General features: G+C 44.1%; 1 protein-coding gene across 1 annotated transcript in view; it reads right to left on the reverse strand.

Annotated features, from left to right (window-relative positions):
- rbm46 (RNA binding motif protein 46) overlaps nucleotides 1-26,251 on the reverse strand; it is a 119,685-nt gene that overhangs the window by 69,422 nt on the left and 24,012 nt on the right. Inside the window, exon 2 of the mRNA XM_068022998.1 lies at nucleotides 5,274-5,741. Coding sequence (XP_067879099.1) covers nucleotides 5,274-5,741 — 468 coding nt within the window. The remainder of the gene's footprint in view (nucleotides 1-5,273; nucleotides 5,742-26,251) is intronic.

The raw sequence follows: 26,251 nt of genomic DNA on the forward strand, positions 1-26,251 counted from the left end.
AAAACCAGACATGCCAACTGCACAATACTAATTTAATCGATTGGAACTTTGCCTGAGACTTTTACTGGAAATCCTTATAATAACTTTTTAAAAAGAAAAGCTGGCAGCCAAGATGGCCATGGCAATTTGCATTTGTACAATCAACAGAGTAGACTGGAGAAAAACATGTTTGACTCAACCTAGCCAGAACAATGGGTGCTCTCTGATTCAATTACCTGAGATGGCCTCATCAATGTGGTCATCAAGAGCCATTGACACCCATTGACTTTGAAAGAGCCAACCTCCTCCAAGCGTGACTGAACAGCCTAAGGTGTGGCGCCTTGAATCTCAGAATTTTCTGAAGGCCTCATTTACCCAACAAAGAGGTTTGGGAATATCATATTTAAGGCGGCACAGTGGTTAGCACCGCAGCCTCACAGCTCCAGCGACCCGGGTTCAATTCTGGGTACTGCCTGTGCGGAGTTTGCAAGTTATCCCTGTGACCGTGTGGGTTTTCGCCGGGTGCTCCGGTTTCCTCCTACTGCCAAAGTCTTGCAGGTTGATAGGTAAATTGGCCATTATAAATTGCCCCTAGTATAGGTAGGTGGTAGGGGAATATAGGTACAGGTGGGGATGTGGTAGGAATATGGGATTCGTGTAGGATTAGTATAAATGGGTGGTTGATGGTCGGCACAGACTCGGTGGGCTGAAGGGCATGTTTCAGTGCTGTATCTCTAAATAAAAAATAAATAAATAAATGTGACTACTGTGCAGCTTTGGAGAGGCTAGGTTTGGGCAGTCAGAAGGCAGAACAGTAACGGAGAAGCCATCAAGGAGGCAGAACCCTCTTTCTCTCTCCAGTCGGCATCTAGAGAAGCCTCAGCTGAAATCGCTATAGCTTCAAACCTACAGACCAGCACAGCCAGCAACATCTGCCCTCTTCCGCCGTCCGGAGCCTGAGAAGCAAGTCTGCAACCATGCATGTGGCCCAGCGAGGACTGCAATACTACAATTTCAACTAGGAACTCTAAGCCAAACTCTGTTTTCCCAATGCAGTCTATTTGTGTCTGTGATGTGTATGTATGTGTGTGTCTCTCGCGTGGATGTGTAACATATTTTAGTAATTTTAACTGTTTAGAATTTTAAGGATATTAAACTTACATCTTACTCAAGAAAACCTGTCTGGATTGGTTCTTTTGCAACTACATTATACAGGTTCAAGTTCTCACTGAGGTGGTAAGTCCACTCATTGTGCTGAAAAAGGAGAAACGCTGTTGCGATCAAACTAGAGAAGGTACGAAAGGGGAGCCTCAGACCACTTCCTCACCTGGTCGTAACAATATCCATTGATCCAGCAAACACTGCTCTCTGCGGTAGTGAAACCAAAGATTAACAACCCTCAGAAGAAATTCCTTCTCATCTCCATCTTAAATGGGTGAACCCTTATTCTGAAACTGTGTCCGCACCCCCCCCCCCACCCCCGAGTTCTAGATTCCCCACGAGGGGAAACATCTCTCAGTATCTACCTGGTCACCCCCCTCAGAATCTGAAATGTTTCAATAAGATCACCTGTTATTCTTCTAAACTCCAATGACTATAGAGCCAACCTGCTCAACCTTTCCTCATAAGAAAACTCCTTCATCCAGTGAACCTTCTCTGAATTGCTTCCAATGCAACTATATCCCTCTCAAAACAAGGAACCAAAATTGTATACAGCACTCTAGGTGTGATCTCATGAACGCCCTATACAGTTGTAGCAAGTGTTGCAAACACATGCTATGCCACATGATTTTTTTTTTTAAATCCATCGGCTGAAAACTTGAATTAAAATGTTTTTGAAAGGTGACTGGTATCAGCTAAAATGGCCACCGAAATTTCTTTCAAAATCCCCTACATTCCAATGCATCAAGAGGGAGACAACTTGGGAAGTTTGCAGGAAATCACCTGGCCAGTCCCCATTAACAAGGCAAACATGTGGGACATTAAACTGGTAGAGATGAACCACTCAAAGATATTCACTTGAACAATGAGACCCTGATTGAGAGAAGAGAACTCCTCGACATGAACTAATTAAGTTGCAAGAGGAAATACACACTGAGCTATCATGTTGCAGGCCCACCATCTGTGTATTCTAAGCTGGCTTTTCCCTCTCTGCAGCAGACAAGCAACTGGATACTGATCAGAAGAGACCCAAATGGGGTCCCTCTCTTTCTCTCCCCCCGGACTACCTGCTGAGCTTTGAACCCTGCCTGCTAGCCGTAACTACCTTAACCTAACACTACGGCAGACAGAAATCCTGTGAAGGAACTCATCCACATCTCTGTTTCCAGGAGGACCACCGAACCTGTTGGCTATATCCACATGCCAGAAGCCTCAGAACTACCAAGTTCAGCTGGAAGCCAACCCACTCACCAAACCCACAGACTGTATACCCCTTTTTATTGCTCCACTCTAATCTGACCAATCTATCCTTCCCCACCCTGTAACATGCGCGTGAGAGAGAGAGAGAGAGACAGAGAGAGAAAGTTGGAGCATGGCTGATTATTATACTTAGATCAGTTTAAGTACAATAAAACTAACCTCTTTTTTTGTTAAACTCAAGAAACGAACTGTAAGCAGTATGAGTATTCCTAAAAGTAAAAAGTCTGACAAAGCACAGGGCAAGGCGAGAATACTGAATTATTATAATAAAAGCAAAATACTGCAGATGCAGGAAATCTGAAATAAAAACAAGAAATGCTGGAAATACTCAGCAGGTCTGGCAGCATCTGTGGAGAGAGAAGCAGAGTTAATGTTTCAGGTTAGTGACCCTTCTTCAGAACTGACAAATATTAGAAATGTAAAAGATTTTAAGCAAGTAAAGCGGGGGGTGGGGGGCGGGGCAAGGGATAACAAAAGAGGTGTTGACAGGACAAGGTCACAGCGAATAACTGACCAGAAGGTCATGGAACAAAGGCAAACAGTATGTTAATGGTGCGCTGAAAGGCAAAGCGTTAGTACAGAGAGGGTGTGAATAGACTGTAAAGCACAAAGCACTCCAAGCACGAACATTAAAAAATTGTTTAAAAAAAAAAGAAACAGTGGATAGGCACAGTAGAAACAAACACTAAAAAGGCTAAAATAAAATAACCAAATAAAAAAAAATCACTAAACATAAAAAGGGAGGGGGGGGGGGGGAAGCGTCATGCTCTGAAATTATTGAATTCAATGTTCAGTCCAGCAGGCTGTAGCATGCGTAATCGGTAAATGAGATGCTGTTCCTCGAGTATGAGTTAATGTTCTTAATACTTAATTATTCTTTGTATCAGTGTTTACTAAGGAACAGGATTCTGACAAAATATTGGTAGAAGCAGAGATTGTAGAGGTAATGGACTGGGTGAAAACTGATGGGCAGGATGCACTGGAAAGGCTGGCTATGCTTAGAGTGGATAAGTTGCCTGGTCCGGATGTCTTGCATTGCAGGTTGCTAAAGGAAGTGGGGGTGGAGATAGTGAAGGGCTTGCTGTAGTAGTTTGATATTCTCTAGATACAGTGAGGTGACAAACGATTGGAGTGACATTCTAATTCCAGAAAGGATGCAAGTACATTAAGTACAGACTGGACAGTTAATGTCAGTGGTGAAAAAGGTTTTAGAAACAATAATCAAGGAATAAAATCAATAGGCACATGGTGAGGTTTGAGTTAATTCAGGAAAGCCAGCACATATTTGTAAAAGGTAAATCATGCTTGACTAATCAAATAGAATTTTTTGATGAAGTAACAGAGACGGTTGATGAAGGGAAGGCAATGGACGTTGTCTACATGGAATTTAAGGAAGCATTTGGCAAAGTACCACACAAGAAGCTGGTTGAGGAAGATTTGATAGAGGTTTACAAGATTATGACAGGTTTAAAACAAGGTAGGCAAAGAAAAGCTGTTCCCATTAGATGATCATACAAGGACTAGGGGACACGGATTTAAGGTTTTGGGCAACGGCATGTGAGGAAACACTTTTTGTTTTACACAGCAAGTGTTAATGACCTAGAATTCTCTGCCTGCAAAGCTGGTGGAAGTGGAGGCAATCAATGATTTCAAAAGGAAGTTGGATGTGCACTTGATGGAAATAAACTTGTATGGTTATGGGGATACTGCAAGGGAAATGGGACTGACTGGATTGCTCTGCAGAGAGCCGGCATTGACTCAATGGGCCAAATGGCCTCCTCTGTGCCGTAATGACGGTCTGATTTGGAATTGCATTGGGTCAAACTTTAGAAATCTCTTAAGGAATTCTTCAGATCCATAAATTTTACATTACTTATTCCAGATAGGGTCCTCCTTGTTCAACCAGCACATACAAATAGGATCCTATTAGAAAAACTATGCTGATGGATACGAAGGAATTACAACCAACTAGGTAAGGTGAACTTTCATCAAGTCACTAGATATGAGTCATAGCAATCATTGGTGTGTGGTAAAAGAAAAATGGAAACAGCAGTTTTTTCTCTTCTGGCACCTGTTTACCTTATGAAAAGTTACATCTAAATATTTTGCCTAGGATTTCCACTGTGGTTCTTCCAATCTTTGCAGAAACCTCAATGCTTTGGGGTTCTTGCAAAAATTACGACAGCATACTGAGGAAACTCACAAAAAGTCTACTCATTTAATCTTCCCAAGAAGCTGCTAGTTCTAAAATGTTCCACATTCAAATTAAGATTTCCCTTGTCATAGGGGTGAATTTCCTCATAACTTCTCCTGCTTTGTCCCTAATTCCAGTAAAAAAAAAGTGTGGCTGAAACCTTTTTTTTTTACACATGTAAATGGGGATTCCCACCACACTTGCCAAAGTCACAGTAGCAAACCGGGAGAAGCTTCAAGGACATTGGCTGCTATGTTCTCCATGAAACGAATGGAAAAATGAGCAATTTTTAATGTCCTTTTTCATGTATAATTTAGCTCCTTTTTAGATTTACCTATTTCTAACTAAAGGGCTCTTTCTGTTTAAGTCACTCTTCAGTGGGCTCCAGGGCCTGTGTAAAACCAAGAATTGACTTATTTGGATTTTCCTTTTGTTCTTCAACCATGGGTTAGCACCTGACACTCATTCAATTACTGTCAACCACTTAGCTGAAATCAGGAGCCCAACAGTTAGTATTGTCATTCTGCAGGTTGAGTCATCCTTTTTAGAAGGAGCTCTTGTGTCAATGTTTTTTTTTCTCCCCTGAACTACTTCTGTAATAAAATTAAGATTGGCAAATCTGGTGATTCACAGTCAAATCTGGCTGCCATATGAAATTATTCCAAAAACAATGCAGTACCTGGAATAAGTTTTCTTCTAGCCATTGCGGCAGCTCTGTGAGATTCATATTCTACAAATGCAAATCCACGATTCTTTGTCTTGTCAGTGGCACTGGGGTAGACAATGACATCGACGACACCTTCAGTAACCTTCTTCATCTCCTCAAGGATCTCTTCCTTTTTTTTCTCTTTTGGAATTGCACCAATGAACAACCTGCAGTTGTCCAAGCTGACGCAAACACCAATAAATTTTCCAGGTCGAATTTCATAATTGTTAAGCATTTTGATTGCATTCTGGGCTTCTTCTCTTGTAGTATACATAACGAATGCATAACCTCGATTCTCACCACTAAATTCCATCATCAGTCTAAACTCATAAATTTTCCCTGCTCGCTGGAACACAGGTACCAGTTCATCTTCATACATGTCTCGTGGAATCTTTCCCACAAAGACTTCACACCCACGAGGTGGTGGAGGACCTTCCCAACCTGTAAAAAGAGAATGTTTTTAATCATTTGGCATAATCAACAAACTTATCAGCATGGGATTCAGTAACAGATATGGGACTTTACTAAATAAATAATAAGGTATATAATTACAAGATTATAGTGATATGATTTTTAATTTAATTGTCACAAAAATTAAAATTGAATATTTACGCTCAGTAAATCATATCGGAATAAAATCACAACGATAAATTTATTTCCAAAATAGCTTATATTAAGTTTTGGTATGCGGATACCTTTTCCTCTAAATCGAACTAAAATGGTGAGTAAGTGACCTCTCTGGGTTCTCCAAAATTACCATCCTGATGCAGCCACTTGGGGATGCATACTAAGTCCTGAGTGGGAATTTCCTCAAATCCCCAAGAGCTATTTATCCTGTGATATGAAGCAAACTCCCTATCTTTATGCAAACTCCCCATCATTATGCAAATGTACATTCTGAGTGTAATCCATGTTGAACACCACTTTGAAGAGGCACTGAGGGTAGCAAGGGCATAGAATGTACTCTGGATGGGAACTTCAATGTCCATTGCCAAGGGCTGTTCATTTGGACCGCTACTGACTGAACTGGCCGATTCCTGAAGGACATATCTGCCATACTGGGTTTGCAGCTGGTGGTTAGAGAACCAATGCAAGGGGCAAAAAAAAACTTGACCTCGACCTATTGCAGATGTTATGATCCCTGTGGAGACCACCAACAAACCAAAAGAATCGAATCCGCCGACTGACCCCAATTTAAAAAACAAGATTTCACTTGTATAAATTTTACTTTAATACTCAAAGCAAAATCAACACCAACAGCTAAATCACGGTCAACATTTATATCTTAAAGGGTTGCACATTAATTATCTGATGCAATAAAGATAGTCCTTACGAATCCTCTGAGCAGTCCTATCAGCAAGATGATGCCGAACAGTCCTAAAGTACATTAAAATCAGGAACTTCCTCAGGTAGTTTTCCAAGTTCTGTCCTCCAGGATGCAGATATGGAAGTAATGATGTCCTGTCGATAGCAAGCGATGCAATCTTCCCTTCTACAGTTTAGGCTCGTCACTTCTTGAACAACCTGGGCATTGTCCACAACCGTGGTTCCACTGATAACTCTAAGTCACCGAAGACAACTACCATAAGCCATATTCGCAGATGGGCAGCCCTCAGATCCAGGCTCCTCTGTCTGCAGTTGGCCTTTTCAATTCCAAGCAGCATCACTGGAAGCACAACATGCAGCTCCTAGTATGTCTCTTTAAAATCTCTGCTGGCTGTTTTTGCATCCAGACACTGCAGAGAGTTCTTCTAAACTGAAATCTGAGTGCCACTCACAGGTCTCTGATCATAAGATTATGTGTTCCAAACTAGTTAGGACCAGCCTTGTCCTTCCAGAATTCTCAGAGAGCTTTCAGTTTCATATCCAGTGAATGACTGAATCAGAAAAATACACAAGCCTTGAACACAACAATCCATTCCACACGTCAGCTGTCTAGAACAGACTTCACACAAAGACTCCCTCACACAGGTGCATCTTATGGCAGAGATGAGGAGACATTGTTTTACATTGTGAATCTTTGGAATTTTCTACCCCAGAGGGCTGTGGAAGCTCAGTCATTGAGTATGTTTAAAGCAGAGATTGACAGATTTCTGAATACAAATAACATAAGGGATATGGGATAGTGTAGGAAAAAGGCATTGAAGTGGATGATCAGAAATGTCATATTGAATGATCAAGCTCGATAGGCTGAATGGCCTACTCCTACGTTCCTTACTCGGTCTGACCTACATGTGACTCCAGACCGACAGCAATGTGGTTGACTCTTAACTGCTCTCTGAAATGGCCTAGCAAGCCATTCAGTTGTATCAAATTTCTAAAGAAAAGTCCAATAAGAATAAAACACAGGCATCGGATACGACAAAAGTGCATCCAGCCCAGTTGACCGTGCAAAGTCCTCCTCACTACATGTGTTAAAATTGGGAGAGCTTTCCCAGGGACTAGTCAAGCAACAGCCTGAAATATTCAGCGAAACATTAAGTATGCTTAAAGCATAAATTGACAGATTTCTAAATACCAATGACGTAAAGGGATACGGGGATTGTGTGGGAAAAAGGATGAAGTGGATGATCAGCCATGTATTGATTGGCGAAGCAGGCTCAATGGGCTGAATGGCCTACTCCTGCTATGTTCCGACGAAACACACCTCACAGGCAATGTCCCAGACTCCTTCATCACCATCCCTGGGTATCACAGAGGTGACGGTATAGTGGTATAGTCAGGAGGGAGTCGCCCCACAAGTCCTCAACATTGACTCTGGACCCCACACTTACCATGTATCTCAACTGATGCATCAACTGTTAGTTGTTTAATTGTCCACCATCAATTACGACTGAAATTGGCAGGACTTTAGAGCTTCGATCTTAACCACTGACTGTGGGATTGCTTAGCTCGGTCGAAAGAATGCTTCTTGCACAGTTCAGCATTTTTGTGGCTCTGTTATACCTTCACCAAATTGATGCCTCATTTTTAGGAATACCCCTTGCTGCTCCTGTCTTGCTGTCCTACATTCCTCATTATATCAGGATTGGTCACTTGACTTGGTCGTAGCAAAGTGAGAAGCATTATGGGCTATGAGGGTACATAGTGTCGTGGAGTACAGTTCTGCTGCTAGTGCTCACTGTGCTTCATGGATGCAGATTTGAGTTCTTCAATCTGATCTGAATCTATCCATTTAGCATGGCGGTAATGCCACACGACATGATGCAAGGCTGCCCTCTGTTAAGAGGGCATCTACCCTGTCTATCCATTGAAGTATTTTGTAGGTTTCAATGAGATCACCTCTCATTCTTTGAAACTCTACAGAAAGCCCAGTTTCCCCAATCTCTCTTCATAAAAAAGGACTCGGTGGTGTGTAGATAAGGTAAGGCTTTTTCTACTTTTTTTTTATCGTGTGATTGGTAAAAACTTTTCGTTCCTTTTTCATTTTTCGAAGTTTCAGACTAAGTTAAGCTTAAGATTAAAAATGGCAGGAGATCTCAGACCCATGTTATGCTCCTCTTGCTCAATGTGGGAGCTCAGGGACACGGCTGATGTCCCTGACTCCTTCAAGTGCAGGAAGTGTGTCCAGCTGCAGCTCATGTTCGACCGCATGACGGCTCTGGAGCTGCGGATGGACTCACTTTGGAGCATCCGCGATGCTGAGGAGGTCGTGGATAGCACGTTTAGTGAATTGGTCACACCGCAGATTAGGATTGCTGAGGGAGAAAGGGAATGGGTGACCAAAAGGCAGAGAAAGAGCAAGAAGGCAGCGCAGGTGTCCCCTGCGGTCATCTCCCTCCACAACAGGGATACCGTTTTGGATACTGTTGAGGGAGATGGCTCACCAGGGGAAGGCAGCAGTAGCCAGGTTCATGGCACCGTTGCTGGCTCTGCTGTTCAGAAGGGCAGCAAAAAGAGTGGAAGGGCTATAGTCATAGGGGATTCGATTGTAAGGGGAGTAGATAGGCGGTTCTGTGGTCGAAAACGAGACTCCCGAATGGTATGTTGCCTCCCAGGTGCACCGGTCAGGGATGTCTCAGATCGGCTGCAGAACATTCTGAAAGGGGAGGGTGAACAGCCAGTTGTCGTTGTGCACATAGGCACCAATGATATAGGTAAAAAACGGGATGAGGTCCTACAAGCAGAATTTAGGGAGTTAGGAGCCAAGTTAAAAAGTAGGACCTCAGAGGTAGTAATCTCAGGATTGCTACCAGTGCCACGTGATAGTCAGAGTAGAAATGAAAGAATAGTCAGGATGAATGCGTGGCTTGAGAGATGGTGCAGGAGGGAGGGGTTCAGGTTTTTGGGACATTGGGACCGGTTCTGGGGGAGGTGGGACTATTACAAATTGGACGGTCTACACCTGGGCCGGACTGGAACCAATGTCCTTGGGGGTGCTTTTGCCAACGCTGTTGGGGAGGGTTTAAACCAATGTGGCAGGGGGATGGGAACCAAATGAGGTCAGTGGACAGTAAGGAGATAGTAACTAAAGCCTGTAAGGAACTAGATAATGAAGTCAGCGTGACGAAGGGAAAGAGTAGGCAGGGAGCAGATGATGAAAGCAAAGGGACTGGTGGTCTGAGGTGCATTTGTTTTAATGCAAGAAGTGTAGTGGGTAAGGCAGATGAACGTAGGGCTTGGATTAGTACCTGGGAGTATGATGTTATTGCTATTACTGAGACTTGGTTAAGGGAAGGGCAAGATTGGCAACTAAATATCCCAGGATATCGATGCTTCAGGCGGGATAGAGAGGGAGGTAAAAGGGGTGGAGGAGATGGAACAGATTATGGAAAGATGTAGGAGCAACAGGGTGGTGGTGATAGGAGATTTTAATTTTCCCAACATTGACTGGGATTCACTTAGTGTTAGAGGTCTAGATGGAGCAGAATTTGTAAAGAGCATCCAGGAGGGTTTTCTAGAGCAGTATGTGAATCGTCCAACTCGGGAAGGGGCCATACTGGACCTGGTGTTGGGGAGTGAGCCCGGCCAGGTGGTTGAAGTTTCAGTAGGGGACTACTTTGGGAATAGTGATCACAATTCCGTAAGTTTTAGAATACTCATGGACAAAGACGAGAGTGGTCCAAAAGGAAGAGTGCTAAATTAGGGGAAGGCCAACTATTCCAAAATTCGGCAGGATCTGGGGAATGTAGATCAGGAGCAGCTGTTTGAAGGTAAATCCACATTTGATATGTGGGAGGCTTTTAAAGAAAGGTTGATTAGCATGCAGGAGAGACATGTTCCTGTGAAAATGAAGGATAGAAATGGCAAGATTAGGGAACCATGGGTGACAGGTGAAATTGTGAGACTAGCTAAGAGGAAAAAGGAAGCATACATAAGGTCTAGGAGGCTGAAGAAAGACGAAGCTTTGAAAGAATATCAGGAATGTAGGACCAATCTGAAACGAGGAATTAAGAGGGCTAAAAGGGGTCATGAAATATCTTTAGCAAACAGGGTTAAGGAAAATCCCAAAGCCTTTTATTCATATATAAGGAGCAAGAGGGTAACTAGAGAAAGGATTGGCCCACAAGGACAAAGGAGGAAAGTTATGCGTGGAGTCAGAGAAAATGGGTGAGATTTTAAACGAATACTTTGCATCGTTATTCACCGAGGAGAGGGGCATGACGGATGTTGAGGTTAGGGACAGATGTTTGATTACTCTAGGTCAAGTCGGCATAAGGAGGGAGGAAATGTTGGGTATTCTAAAAGGCATTAAGGTGGACAAGTCCCCAGGTCCGGATGGGATCTATCCCTGGTTACTGAGGGAAGCGAGAGAGGAAATAGCTGGGGCCTTAACAGATATCTTTGCAGCATCTTTAAACACGGGTGAGGTCCCGGAGGACTGAAGAATTGCTAATGTTGTCCCCTTGTTTAAGAAGGGTAGCAGGGATAATCCAGGTAATTATAGACCGGTGAGCCTGACGTCAGTGGTAGGGAAGCTGCTGGAGAAGATACTGAGGGATAGGATCTATTCCCATTTGGAAGAAAATGAGCTTATCAGTGATAGGCAACATGGTTTTGTGCAGGGAAGGTCATGTCTTACCAACTTAATAGAATTCTTTGAGGAAGTGACAAAGTTGATTGATGAGGGAAGGGCTGTAGATGTCATATACATGGACTTCAGTAAGGTGTTTGATAAGGTTCCCCATGGTAGGCTGATGGAGAAAGTGAAGGCGCATGGGGTCCAGGGTGTACTAGCTAGATGGATAAAGAACTGGCTGGGCAACAGGAGACAGAGAGTAATAGTGGAAGGGAGTTTTTCAAAATGGAGACGTGTGACCAGTGGTGTTGCAAGGGATCCGTGCTGGGACCACTGTTGTTTGTGATATACATAAATGATTTGGAGGAAAGTATAGGTGGTCTGATTAGCAAGTTTGCAGACAACACTAAGATTGGTGGAATAGCAGATAGTGAAGGGGACTGTCAGAGAATACAGCAGAATATAGATTGGAGAGTTGGGCAGAGAAATGGCAGATGGAGGTCAATCAGGGTAAATGCGAGGTGATGCATTTTGGAAGATCCAATTCAAGAGTGAACTATACAGTAAATGGAAAAGTCCTGGGGAAAATTCATGTACAGAGAGATTTGGGTGTTCAGGTCCATTGTTCCCTGAAGGTGGCAACGCAGGTCAATAGAGTGGTCAAGAAGGCATACGGCATGCTTTCCTTCATCGGATGGGGTATTGAGTACAAGAGTTGGCAGGTCATGTTACAGCTGTATAGGACTTTGGTTCGGCCACATTTGGAATACTGCGTGCAGTTCTGGTCGCCACATTACCAAAAGGATGTAGATGCTTTGGAGAGGGTGCAGAGGAGGTTCACCAGGATGTTGCCTGGTATGGAGGGCGCTAGCTATGAAGAGAGGTTGAGTAGATTAGGATTATTTTCATTAGAAAGGCGGAGGTTGAGGGGGGACCTGATTGAGGTGTACAAAATCATGAGAGGTATAGACAGGGTGGATAGCAAGAAGCTTTTTCCTCCAGAGTGGGGGATTCAAATACTAGGGGTCACGAGTTCAAAGTGAGAGGGGAAAAGTTTAGGGGGGATATGCGTGGAAGGTTCTTTACGCAGAGGGTGGTGGGTGCCTGGAACGCGTTGCCAGCGGAGGTGGTCGATGCGTCTTTTAAGATGTATCTAGACAGATACATGAATGGGCAGGAAGCAAAGAGATACAGACCCTTAGAAAATAGGCGACATGTTTAGGTCGAGGATCTGGATCGGCGCAGGCTTGGAGGGCCGAAGGGCCTTTTCCTGTGCTGTAATTTTCTTTGTTCTTTATCGGGCAGTCCCGCCATCCCGGGAACAAGTCTGGTGAATCTTTGTTGCACTCCCTCTATGGTATTAATATCCTTCCTAAGGCAAGGGGACCAAAACTGCACACAGTGCTCTCGGTGCGCTCTAAGCAAGGTTCTAAACAATTGAAGCAAGACTTCATTACTCCTGTACTCAAATCCTCTAGTGATAAAGGCTAACATGCCATTAACCTTCCTAACTGCTTGCTGCACCTGCATGTTAGCTTTTAGTGACTTATTGACAAGGACACCCAGGTCCCTTTGTACATCTACATTTTCTAATATTTAAGAAATACTGCACATCTGTTCCTCCTACCAAAGTGGATAACCTCACATTTTTCCACAATATATTCCATCTGCCACACTCACTAAGTCTGTCCAAATCCCCTTGATGCTGCTTTGCATCTTCCTCACAACACACATTCCCACCTATATTTGTGTCACTCACGAACTTGAAAATACATTTGGTCCCAACATCCAAATCATTGGTATATATTATGAACAGCTGGGGCCCAAGTACTGATCCCTGCGGTACCCCACTAGTCACAGCATGCCAACGTGAGAATGACCTGTTTATTCCTACTATCTGTTTTCTGCCTGTTAACCAATCCTTAATCCATGCCAGTACATTACCTCCTATCCCGTGTGCTTTAGTTTTGCTAACTAATCTCCTGTGGGGGACTTTATCAAAAGCCTTCTGAAAATCTAACTATACTACGTCCACTAACTCCCCTTTATCAATTCTGTTAGTAACATCCTCAAAAAACTCCAACAGGTTCATCAAACATGATTTCCCATTCATAAATCTATGTTGACTATGCCCAATCAGATTATTATCCAAGTATCCATTTATCACATCCTTTAGAATAGAGTCTAGCATTTTCCCAACGACTGATGCAAGGCTAACAGGTCTGTAATTCCCTGTTTTCTCTCTCCCTCCCTTCTTAAATAGTGGGGTGACATTTGTGACCTTCCAATCTGCAGGAACTGCTCCAGAATCTGTAGAATTTTGGAAAATGATCAACAATGCATCCATTATTTCCATAGCTACCTCTTTCAACATTCTGGGATGTACAATATCAGGTCCTGGGGACTTATCAACCTTCAGCCCCAGTAATTTCTCCAAAACAACTTTCTTGTGAATACTAATTTCCTTCAATTCCTCATTTCCCCATATCCCTTGGATCTCTAATTCTGGGAAGATTTCTTGCATCTTCCTCAGTGAAGACAGACACAAAGTAATCATTTAGCTTTTCTGCCATTTCTCTATTCCCTATTTTGAATTCTCCGGACTCTGCCTGTAATGGACCCACATTTGTCTTAGCCAAATGCTTTCTTTTTACATACCCCACTGCCTGAAAGGACGATAGAGGAGGAAACCCTCTTCGGATTTAAAAAATACTTGGATATGCATTTTAAGTGACATAACCTACAGGATTATGGGCCAACAGCTGGAAAGTGGGGTGAGGCTAGACAGTCCTTTTTCAGCCAGCATGGACATGAACAGTCTCCTTCTGGGCTGTGAATTTTCCACATTTCTGCTGGTGGGTTGCAGGTTCATTTAAATGGGCTGGTAAATTGCAAATACAATGAAAGCTCTAAATTACAGATCTTAGGGACTGGCATCAACTGTCCTTTTTTTTTTTTGCAAACCCTACAACCCTCTGAACTAACTGCACTCATTTCATTCTGGCCACCCAAGCATCCCTGACTTTAATCACTCCACCATCAGTGCCCGCACCTCTATCTCGCTTTCCTCCTTTAAGACATTCCTTGAAACCTACCTCTTTTGACCAAGCTTTGAGTCGTCCTTATGGCTTGATGTCATACTTTGTTCTATAAAGCTCCTGTGACATGCCTTGGGATGTTTTATTGCTTTGAAAGCTCTATATAAATATCACTTGTTATTATGTTCAGCTTTGGTTCCCCCATCTAATAATGCATATCGAAGAGGTGCCAAGAAAAGCAACAAGGATAGCATCTATATTTAGATTCCTGGTAAAAATGATTATCTGAAAGGTTAGGGTTATTTAATTTGGAGACATGTAAGCTCAAGAGGGTTAAGACTAAGGTTTTGAAAATTTTGGAATGATTGACATGGCAGTGATTAGTGCAACAGTGGTGAGACAAATATTTTCCCCTCACTTTTCCTTTCCTTTGTATCTTTATAATATTTTACAATATCAAATAAAAGATTATTGGCCTACATATATGACTTTCATAGGTGTGATTACATTATTTATTTAGAGATACAGCACTGAAACAGGCCCTTCGGCCCACCGAGTCTGTGCCGACCATCAACCATCCATTTATACTAGGTTCCGAAGAAGGGTCACTGACCCGAAACGTTAACTCTGCTTCTCTTTCCACAGATGCTGCCAGACCTGCTGAGTGATTCCAGCATTTCTTGTTTTTGTTTTGATCCATTTATACTAATCCTACACTAATCCCATATTCCTACCACATCCCCACCTTCCCTATATTCCCCTACCACCTACCAATACTAGGGGCAATTTATAATGGCCAATTTACCTATCAACCTGCAAGTCTTTGGCTGTGGGAGGAAACTGGAGCACCCGGCGAAAACCCACGTGGTCTCGGGGAGAACTTGCAAACTCCACACAGGCAGTACCCAGAATTGAACCCGGGTGCTGGAGCTGTGAGGCTGCGGTGCTAACCACTGTGCCGCCCTAAATACTGATATTCAACTGTCACACTGAATCTGAAATCCAGCCAATTTATACAAACTATATCAATGCTGCTGTAAATCAAATCCACATGACATGCAGGCCCACTATTATATACTTTAAGGAAAAAGTAATGTAGAGGATAACTTTTTAAGCGAAGGCACTTGGCGCAGAGCACCCTTTGTCAGAACAGGGCAAGAAAGACTTGCATTGCTCCCCTTTTATGACCTCAGGATGTCTCAAACAGCTTTACAACGTTTGAAGTGTCGTAGCCACTGGAGTAATGTAGGAAACACCCTTTGTTTCCTGCCACTGAGCCAATTTTTGTATCCACCTTGCTACCTTTCCCTGGATCCCATGGGATTTTATTTTTTTTAACCAGTCCGCCATGTGGGACCTTGTCAAAAGCCTTGCTAAAATCCATGTAGACCACATCAACTGCACTACCCTCATCTATTTTGTTACTTTTTCAAAAAATTTGATCAAGTTGGTCAGACAAGGTCTTCACTTGCCAAATCCATGTTGACTATCCTAGATTAACCTGCACCTTTCTAAGTGATAGTTGATCCTGTCTCTCAGAATAGAATCCAATAATTTGCCCACTACGGAGGTTAGACTGACTGGTCTGTAATTATTTGGTCCATCCCTTGTTACTATTTAAACAGAGGTACAATGTAAGCAGTTGTCCAATTCTTCAGCACCGCACCTGTATCCAGTGAGGACTGGAAAATGATGGTCAGACCTTCCGCTATCTTCTCTCTTGCTTCTTTTAACAGCCTGGGGTACATTTCATCCGACCCTGATGATTTATCAACTTTCAAGGATGCTAATATCATTAATACTTCCTCTCTCTGACTCAATATGTAGATAGGCCGACTAGAGGGGAGGCTATGTTGGACTTGGTGCTTGGCAACGAACCAGGCCAGGTGGCAGATCTGTCGGTGGGACAGCATTTCGGTGACAGTGATCACAACTGCCTGACCTTTACTATAGTCATGGAGAGGGACAGGAGCAGACGGGATGGAAAAATATTTAATTGGGGGAGGGGAAATTACAATGCGATTAGGCAGGAACTGGGGAGCATGAATTGGGAACAGGTGTTCTCAGGGAAATGCACGACAGAGATGTGGAGGTTGTTTAGGGAGCACTTGCTGCGACTGCTGGATAGGTTTGTCCCAATGAGGCAGGGAAGGGATGGTGGGGTGAAGGAACCTTGGATGACAAGAGATGTGGAACAGCTAGTCAAGAGGAAGAAGGAAGCTTACTTAAGGTTGAGGAAGCAAGGATCAGACAGGGCTCTAGAGGGTTACAAGGTAGCCAGGAAGGAACTGAAGAATGGACTTAGGAGAGCTACAAGGGGACATGAAAAAGTCTTGGCGGATAGGATTAAGGAAAATCCCAAGGAGTTCTACACTTATGTGAGGAACAAGAGGATGACCAGAGTGAGGGTAGGGCCGATCAGGGATAGTGGAGGGAACTTGTGCCTGGAGTCGGAGGAGGTAGGGGAAGTCCTTAATGAATACTTTGCTTCAGTATTCATGAGTGAGAGGAACCTTGTCGTTTGGGAGGACAGCATGAAACAGGCTGATATGCTCGAACAGGTTAAGAGGGAGGATGTGCTGGAAATTTTGAAAGACACAAGGACAGATAATTCCCCGGGGCCAGACGGGATACACCCAAGGATATTATGGGAAGCAAGGGAAGAGATTGCCGCGCCTTTGGCGATGATCTTTGCGTCCTCACTGTCCACTGGAGTAGTACCGGATGATTGGAGTGTGGCAAATGTTGTTCCCTTGTTCAAGAAAGGGAATAGGGATAACCCTGCGAATTACAGACCAGTCAGTCTTACGTCAGTAGTGGGCAAATTATTGGAGAGGATTCTGAGAGACGGGATTTATGATTATTTGGAAAAGCATGGTTTGATTAGAGACAGACAGTCAGCATGGTTTTGTAAGGGGCAGGTCATGCCTCACAAGCCTTATTGAATTCTTTGAGGCTGTAACAAAACACATTGATGAAGGAAGAGCAGTGGATGTGGTGTATATGGATTTTAGCAAGGCGTTTGATAAGGTTCCCCATGGTAGGCTCATTCAGAAAGTAAGGAGGCATGGGATTCAGGGAAAGTTGGCTGTCTGGATACAAAATTGGCTGGCCCATAGAAGACAGAGGGTGGTAGTAGATGGAAAGTATTCAGCATGGAGCTCGGTGACCAGTGGTGTTCCACAAGGATCTGTTCTGGGACCTCTGCTCTTTGTGATTTTTATAAATGATTTGGATGAGGAAGTGGAAGGCTGGGTTAGCAAGTTTGCCGATGACACGAAGGTTGCTGGAGTTGTGGATAGTGTGGAAGGCTGTTGTCTGTTGCAACGGGACATTGACAGGATGCAGAGCTGGGCTGAGAAGTGGCAGATGGAGTTCAACCTGGAAAAGTGTGAAGTGATTCATTTTGGAAGGTCGAATTTGAATGCGGAATACAGGCTTAAAGACAGGATTCTTGGCAGTGTGGAGGAACAGAGGGATCTTGGGGTCCATATCCATAGATCGCTCAAAGTTGCCACCCAAGTTGATAGGGTTGTTAAGAAGGCGTAAGGTGTGTTGGCTTTCATTAACAGGGGGATTGAGTTTAAGAGCCGCGAGGTTATGCTGCAGCTCTATAAGGCCCTGGTTCGACCACACTTGGAATATTGTGTTCAGTTCTGGTCGCCTCATTATAGGAAGGATGTGGAAGCTTTAGAGAGGGTGCAGAGGAGATTTACCAGGATGCTGCCTGAACTGGAGGGCATGTCCTACGAAGAAAGATTGAGGGAGCTAGGGCTTTTCTCATTGGAGCGAAGAAGGATGAGAGGTGACTTGATAGAGGGGTACAAGATGATGAGAGGCATAGATAGAGTGGATAGCCAAAGACTTTTTCCCAGGGTGGAAAGGGCCATCACCAGGGGGCATAATTTTAAGGTGATTGGAGGAAGGTTTCGGGGAGATGTCAGAGGTAGGTGGTGGGTGCGTGGAATGCGCTGCCAGCGGTGGTAGTAGAAGCAGATACATTAGGGACATTTAAGCGACTCTTGGATAGGTACATGGATGATAGTAGAATGAAGGGTATGTAGGTAGTTTGATCTTAGAGTCGGTTAAAGGTTTGGCACAACATCGTGGGCCGAAGGGCCTGTACTGTGCTGCACTGTTCTATGTTCTCCCTATGTCTATCACATCCAATACTTCACACCCCTCTTCCTTAACCACAACATCTGCATCATCCCCCTCTTTTGTGAAATGGTCGGATGGTCTTCACCTGAACCAGAGGGGTACCAATATCCTGGGGGGGGGGGGGGGGGAAAGAGATTTGATAGTGCTCTTCGGGGGGGTTTAAACTAATTCAGCAGGGGAATGGGAACCTAAAATGTAGTGCCAGTGTACAGGATGTTGAGAGTAGTGAGGTCAGGGATAAGGTTACAAGGACGCAAGAGGGCACTGGCAAGCAAGAACCTGGTTCAAAGTGTGTCTACTTCAATGCCAGGAGCATCCGGAATAAGGTGGGTGAGCTTGCAGCATGGGTTGGTACCTGGGATCTCAATGTAGTGGCCATTTCGGAGACATGGGTAGAGCAGGGGCAGGAATGGATGTTGCAGGTTCCGGGATTTAGATGTTTCAGTAAGAACAGAGAAGATGGTAAAAGAGGGGGGGGTGTGGCATTGTTAATCAAGGAGAGTATTACAGCGACAGAAAGGACGTTTGAGGACTCGTCTACTGAGGTAGTATGGGCCGAGGTTAGAAACAGGAGAGGTGAGGTTACCCTGTTGGGAGTCTTTTATAGACCTCCAAATAGTTCCAGAGATGTAGAGGTAAGGATAGCGAAGATGATTCTCGACAGGGGCGAGAGTAACAGGGTAGTTGTTATGGGGGACTTTAACTTTCCAAATATCGACTGGAAATACTATAGTTCGAGTACTTTAGATGGGCCAGTTTTTGTCCAGTGTGTGCAGGAGGGTTTTCTGACACAGTATGTAGACAGGCCAACCAGGGGCGATGCCTCATTGGATTTGGTACTGGGTAATGAACCCGGCCAGGTGTTAGATTTAGATGTAGGTGAGCACTTTGGTGATAGTGATCACAATTCGGTTAGGTTTACCTTAGCGATGGGCAGGGACAGGTATATACTGCAGGGCAAAAATTATAGCTGGGGGAAAGGAAATTATGATGCGATTAGGCAAGATTTAGGATGCGCAGGATGGGGAAGGAAACTGCAGGGGATGGGAACAATCGAAATGTGGAGCTTATTCAAAGAGCAGCTACTGCGTGTCCTTGATAAGTATGTACCTGTGAGGCAGGGAGGAAGTTGTCGAGCGAGGGAGCCGTGGTTTACTAAAGAAGTTGAAGCGCTTGTCAAGAGGAAGAAGGCGGCTTATGTTAGGATGAGATGTGAAGGCTCAGTTAGGGCGCTTGAGAGTTACAAGCTAGCCAGGAAGGATCTAAAGGGAGAGCTAAGAAGAGCAAGGAGAGGACACGAGAAGTCATTGGCGGATAGGATCAGGGAAAATCCTAAGGCTTTCTATAGGTATATCAGGAATAAAAGAATGACTAGAGTTAGATTAGGGCCAATCAAGGATAGTAGTGGGAAGTTGTGTGTGGAATCAGAGGAGGTAGGGGAAGTGTTAAATGAATATTTTGCGTCAGTATTTACAGTGGAGAAAGAAAATGTTGTTCAGGAGAATACTGAGATACAGACTACTAGGCTAGATGGGATTGAGGTTCACAAGGAGGAGGTGTTATCAATTTTGGAAAGTGTGAAAATAGATAAGTCCCCTGGGCCAGATGGGATTTATCCTAGGATTCTCTGGGAAGCTAGGGAGGAGATTGCAGAGCCTTTGTCCTTGATCTTTATGTCGTCATTGTCGACAGGAATAGTGCCGGAAGACTGGAGGATAGCAAATGTTGTCCCCTTGTTCAAGAAGGGGAGTAGAGACAGCCCTGGTAATTATAGACCTGTGAGCCTTACTTCGGTTGTGGATAAAATGTTGGAAAAGGTTATAAGAGACAGGATTTATAATCATCTTGAAAAGAATAGGTTCATTAGCGATAGTCAGCACGGTTTTGTGACGGGTCGGTCGTGCCGCACAAACCTTATTGAGTTTTTTGACAAGGTGACCAAACAGGTGGATGAGGGTAAAGCAGTGGATGTGGTGTATATGGATTTCAGTAAGGCATTTGATAAGGTTCCCCATGGTAGGCTATTGCAGAAAATACGGAAGTATGGGGTTGAAGGTGATTTAGAGCTTTGGATCAGAAATTGGCTAGCTGAAAGAAGACAGAGGGTGGTGGTTGATGGCAAATGTTCATCCTGGAGTTTAGTTACTGGTGGTGTACCGCAAGGATCTGTTTTGGGGCCACTGCTGTTTGTCATTTTTATAAATGACCTGGAAGAGGGTGTAGAAGGGTGGGTTAGTAAATTTGCGGATGACACGAAGGTCGGTGGAGTTGTGGATAGTGCCGAAGGATGTTGTCGGGTAGAGAGAGACATAGATAGGCTGCAGAGCTGGGCTGAGAGATGGCAAATGGAGTTTAATGCGGAAAAGTGCGAGGTGATTCACTTTGGAAGGAGTAACAGGAATGCAGAGTACTGGGCTAATGGGAAGATTCTTGGTAGTGTAGATGAACAGAGAGATCTTGGTGTCCAGCTGCATAAATCCCTGAAGGTTGCTACCCAGGTTAATAGGGCTGTTAAGAAGGCATATGGTGTGTTAGCTTTTCTTAGTAGGGGGATCGAGTTTCGGAGCCACGAGGTCATGCTGCAGCTCTACAAAACTCTGGTGAGACCACACCTGGAGTATTGCATGCAGTTCTGGTCACCGCATTATAGGAAGGATGTGGAAGCTATGGAAAGGGTGCAGAGGAGATTTACTAGGATGTTGCCTGGTATGGAGGGAAGGTCTTACGAGGAAAGGCTGAGGGACTTGAGGTTGTTTTCGTTGGAGAGAAGGAGGAGGAGAGGTGACTTAATAGAGACATATAAGATAATCAGAGGGTTAGATAGGGTGGATAGTGAGAGTCTTTTTTCCTCGGATGGTGATGGCAAACACGAGGGGACATAGCTTTAAGTTGAGGGGTGATAGATATAGGACAGATGTCAGAGGTAGTTTCTTTACTCAGAGAGCAGTAGGGGCGTGGAACGCCCTGCCTGCAACAGTAGACTCGCCAACTTTAAGGGCATTTAAGTGGTCATTGGATAGACATATGGATGAAAATGGAATAGTGTAGGTCAGATGGTTTCACAAGTCGGCGCAACATCGAGGGCCGAAGGGCCTGTACTGCGCTGTAATGTTCTAATTCTAATGACGCAAAGTATTCATAAGAACACTCTTTCTCCCCTACACATAGGTTACCTGTTGGTTTTTTTATGGGCCGTACTCTCTGCTTAGTTATCCTGTGGTATTGTATTGTATGTGTTGATAAAACATCTTTGGGTTCACCTTGATTTTGCTTGCCAATATTCTTTCATGCCCTCGCTTTGCTTTTCTAATTTCTTTTTTGATACCACCCCTCCCTCCACTTTCTATACTCCTCTCAGCTTTCTGTCGTATTGAGTTCTCGGTGTCAGACATAAGCTTTCCGTTTCTGTTTTACCTTCCCCTGTAGGCTGTTTGACATCCATGGGACTCTCGATTTGGCTGTCTCACCCTTTTGTTTTGTGGATACTCTGAACCCACTGAATCTCCCCTTTGAATGCCTCCCACTGCTCTGACACTGACTTACCTCCAAGTAGCTGTTTCCAGTCCACTTTCGCTAAATCACGCCTCAGTTTAGTAAAATTGGCCTTGCCCCAATTTAACTCCTGTTCTACTTCTGTCCTTTTCCATAATTATGTTAAAACTGACTGAATTATGATCACTACCACCAAAATGCTCTCCCACTGCCACTCCTTCTACCTGCCCAGCTTCATTTCCTAAAATTAAGTCTAAAACTGCATCCTCTCTTGTTGGACTTGCTACATACTGGGCGAAAATGTTCTTCCGAATGCACCTCAAGAATTCGGCTCCCTCAATTCCTTTCACACTAAAACTATCCCAGTTAATATGGGGGTAGTTAAAAGCCCCTATTACTGTCCTCTTGTTCTTGCATTTCTCAAAGATTTGCCTACATATCTGCTCTTCTATCTCCCTGACTGTTTGCGGGTCTACAGTACAGCATTGTGATTGCCCCTTTTTGTTCCTTAGCTCAATCCACAAGACCTCATTTGATGAGCCTTCCAACATAACATCCCTCCTCACAGCTGCCATAGTTTCTTTGACCAAAATTGCCACTTCCCTTCCTTTCTTATCCCCTTCCCTATCGCGTCTGAAAACCTTGTAACCAGGAACGTTGAGCTGACATTCCTGTCTCTCTTTAAGCCATGTTTCTGTAATAGCTTTGATATCATACTGCCATGTGTCTATCTGTGCCCTCAGCTCATCTGATTTGTTTGCTATACTCCTTGCATTGAAATGGATACACTTGAGCACTAACAATTTTTTTTAATATTTTCCAACCTTTATTTCCTCTGTTTTCCAGATGCATCCATTAATGTTCTGCTTTCCATTTTCATTTCTGATTTTGTCCCAACTGAGTCTACCCTCAGGGCCCCATCCCCTGCCAAGCTAGTTTAAACCCTCCCCAACAGCACTAGCAAAACGCCCCTCAAGGAACTCAGTCCCGGCTCTGTTCAGGTGTCATTTCCCCCAGAGCCGGTCCCAATGTCCCATGAATCTAAAGCCCTCCCTCCTGCACCATCCTTCCAGCCACACATTCATCTGTCTTATCCTTCTATTTCTATATGCACATGCGCGTGGTCACTGGGAGCAATCCGGAGATGACTACTTTTGAGGTCCTGCTGGCTAATTTCTTACCTCGCTCCCTAAATTCTGACTGCAGGACCACATCCCGCTTTCTACCTTTGTCACTGGTTCCGATGTGGACCATGACTACTGGCTGTTCCCCTCCCCCTTCAGGAAGCACTGCAGCTGCTCAGTGACATCCCTGACCCTGGCACCAGGGAAGCAATGCACTATCCTGGACGCACGTCTGCGGCCACAGAAAAGCCTGTCTGTTCCCCTCACTACTGAATCACCTTTCACTATGGCTCTTCCATTCTTCCCTGTAGCCCCCTTTGGAGCTCAGCCACCCGTGGTGCCAAGGACATGGCTATGGTTGCACTCCCCAGATGAAGCATTCAGAACTGAATACCTGTTGGAGTGTGAGATGCACTCAGGAGTCTCCTGCCTGTTTCTTTTTGACTGCCTGGAGGTCACCCATTCCCTCTTTTCCTGCATACTGCTAAGCTGCGGGGTGACCACATCTATAAATGTGATTTCAACATAGCTCTCATCCTCACGAATGCACCGCAGTGTTACTAGCTGCTGCTCAAGTTCCAAAACCCGGAGCTTAAGCTGCTGCAATTGATGACACTTTCTGCAAAAATGACTCTCCAGGATACAGGAAGCGTCCTGGAGCTCCCACATAGCACAGGAGATGCACTCTCAAGGTTGAAGCAACCCTGTCATTCCTTTATTAGTTGACACTTTGCTACTGCTAAAAAAAATGTTACCAATACTACAACACCTTAGAACTATTAATAAAACCTCACTAGTACTGATAAATCAATACAGTTCACTAGTTAAAATAAACTTTACTCAAAAAGATAATACTCACCAGCTACGCACTTGTTCCTTATAATTAATACTTAATTTTTTTTCTCATTTTTAGTCTGCCATTTTTTGAGAGGCAGTCCCCAAGTTGCAATACTCACCAGCCTTCCTGCTTCCCTGTGATGTCACTGTTTTTTTTACTCTGAGTGCAGGCTCCGACTGGTTACAGGCGACAGCGAGTCCACTCGTCTCGCTGATTCACGCTGCTCCGACTGAGCTTTTGCCTTCCCACTCCTTGCTGTTTATCGTCCTGCTGTCTCTCAGATTCGCGCTGCTCCAACTCACTAAATTAAACTCTTGGATCTTTGCAATGTGTATGTTCTCACCAGTTAAAAATAAAACAGAAGTGAATCGGCGGAGTTACCTTGTGTAGCAGAGGAACCTTCACGCAAACATGTGATATACTTACCTGGATGATAAACTGTATGATAATCATGACATCACTTTCTATATATTAAAAATGCTATGTCCATGTCATCAATCACATTGAGATTTTCAGTCTCAACTCTAGGGGTGCTTTTAGCCTTATCTTACCAACAAATACTCTCTTCTCCCCTCCTACCGGCCCCTCACTCTTTCTCCCATCTTAGTCCAATTATTTCAGCCCTCTAACCCTGTTTGGCCTGAATAGTATGCTTGATCTTTACTCCCAGTGTTTAGTGCCACAGAATATTGACTGGCCATTTTTAAAAAGAGGCAAGCTCTGCTGATGGCTTAGCAGTAAAAGTACTGGGAAACTGCAGTAAAAATAGAAAACATTGGAAATACATAGAAACATAGAAAATAGGAGGAGTCGGCTATTCGGCTCTTCAAGCCTGCTCCGCCATTCATTATGATCATGGCTGATCATCCAACTCCGTAACCTGTTCCCGCTTTCTCCTCAAACTCTCTGATCCCTTTAGACCCAAGAGCTATATCAAACTCCTTCTTGAAAACATTCAATGTTTTGGCCTCAACTGCTTTCTGTGGTCGCGAATTCCACAGGCTCACCACTCTCTGGGTGAAGAAATTTCTCTTCATCTCAGTCCTGAAAGGTTTACCCCGTATCCTTAGACTATGACCCCTGGTTCTGGCAGATCTCAGTTCTCAGCAGATCTGGCAGCATCTGTGGGTAGAGTAAAAGAGTTAATGGTTCAGGTTGATGACCTTCGTCAGAACTGGGAATACTTAGAGATGGAACAGTTTTTAAGCATGGCAGGGAAAGGAGGGGAGCAAAGAACAAAAGTGAAGGTCTGTGAGAGGGCAGAAGGCAGCAGAAATTAAATTACAAAAGGGATGATCATGCAATGCAAAAAAGAGATAGTAATGGTACAAGTAAAGAAACAGAAGATGTATGTAAAATGAGGTATAAATGAGACAAGCAGAATCACCACCAAAAGCTCTAATGCAGAAAACAAAAAACACACAAGAAAGAAAAAAAAATGGGGGCAGAGCTTATAATCTGAAATGAATGAACTCAATGTTGAGCCCAGAAGACTGTAAAGTGCCTAATCCTCGAGTTTACATTCAGCTTCACTGGAACCACATAGAAGGCCAAGGACATAGTGGGAGTGGGGTGAAAAATTAAACTGACAGGTAATCAGAAGCTCGTAGTCATGCATGTGGAATGAATGAAAGTGTTCCACAAGTCAGTCACCCAATCCTCATTTTGTTTCCCCAATGTAGAGGAGACTGCATCATCAGCAGTGAATACAGTATAATAAATTGAAAGTAGTACAACTAAATCACTGTTTCACGTGGAAGGAGTGTTTTGGGCCTTGGACAATGAGAAGGGAGGAGGTAAAAGGGCATTTGTTGCATCTCCTGAGCTTGCAATTGGAAGGTGCCACGAGGGGAGAGGATTTTGGGGGTAATTTAGGAGTAGACCAGGGTGCCACAGAGAGAGCGGGCCCTTCGGAAGGCTGAAAGGGAGGGGAAGACGTCTGGTGGTGGCATCATGCTGAAGGTGGTGAAAATGGCGGATGATAGTCACTTGAATGCAAAGGCTGGTGCAACAAAAGGTATCCTATTGTGATTGTGGGAGGAGTGAAAAAAAGAGGGCAGAAGTGCAGGAAATAGAACAGACATGTTTGAGCACCTTGCCAACCACGGTGGACAGGAAATCCTTGGCTGAAGCAGAGTCATAGAGAGATACAGCACTGAAACAGGTCCTTCGGCCCACCAAGAAGTGCCGACCAACAACCACCCATTTATACTAATCAGACATTAACCCCCATATTCCCTACCACATCCCCACCATTCTCCTACCACTACCTACACTAGGGGCAATTTACAATGGCCAATTTACCTATCAACCTGCAAGTCTTTGGCTGTGGGAGGAAA

This window comes from Heterodontus francisci, chromosome 1 (assembly GCF_036365525.1).
Source record: "Heterodontus francisci isolate sHetFra1 chromosome 1, sHetFra1.hap1, whole genome shotgun sequence".
In the NCBI taxonomy this organism is placed as follows: Eukaryota; Metazoa; Chordata; class Chondrichthyes; order Heterodontiformes; family Heterodontidae; genus Heterodontus; species Heterodontus francisci.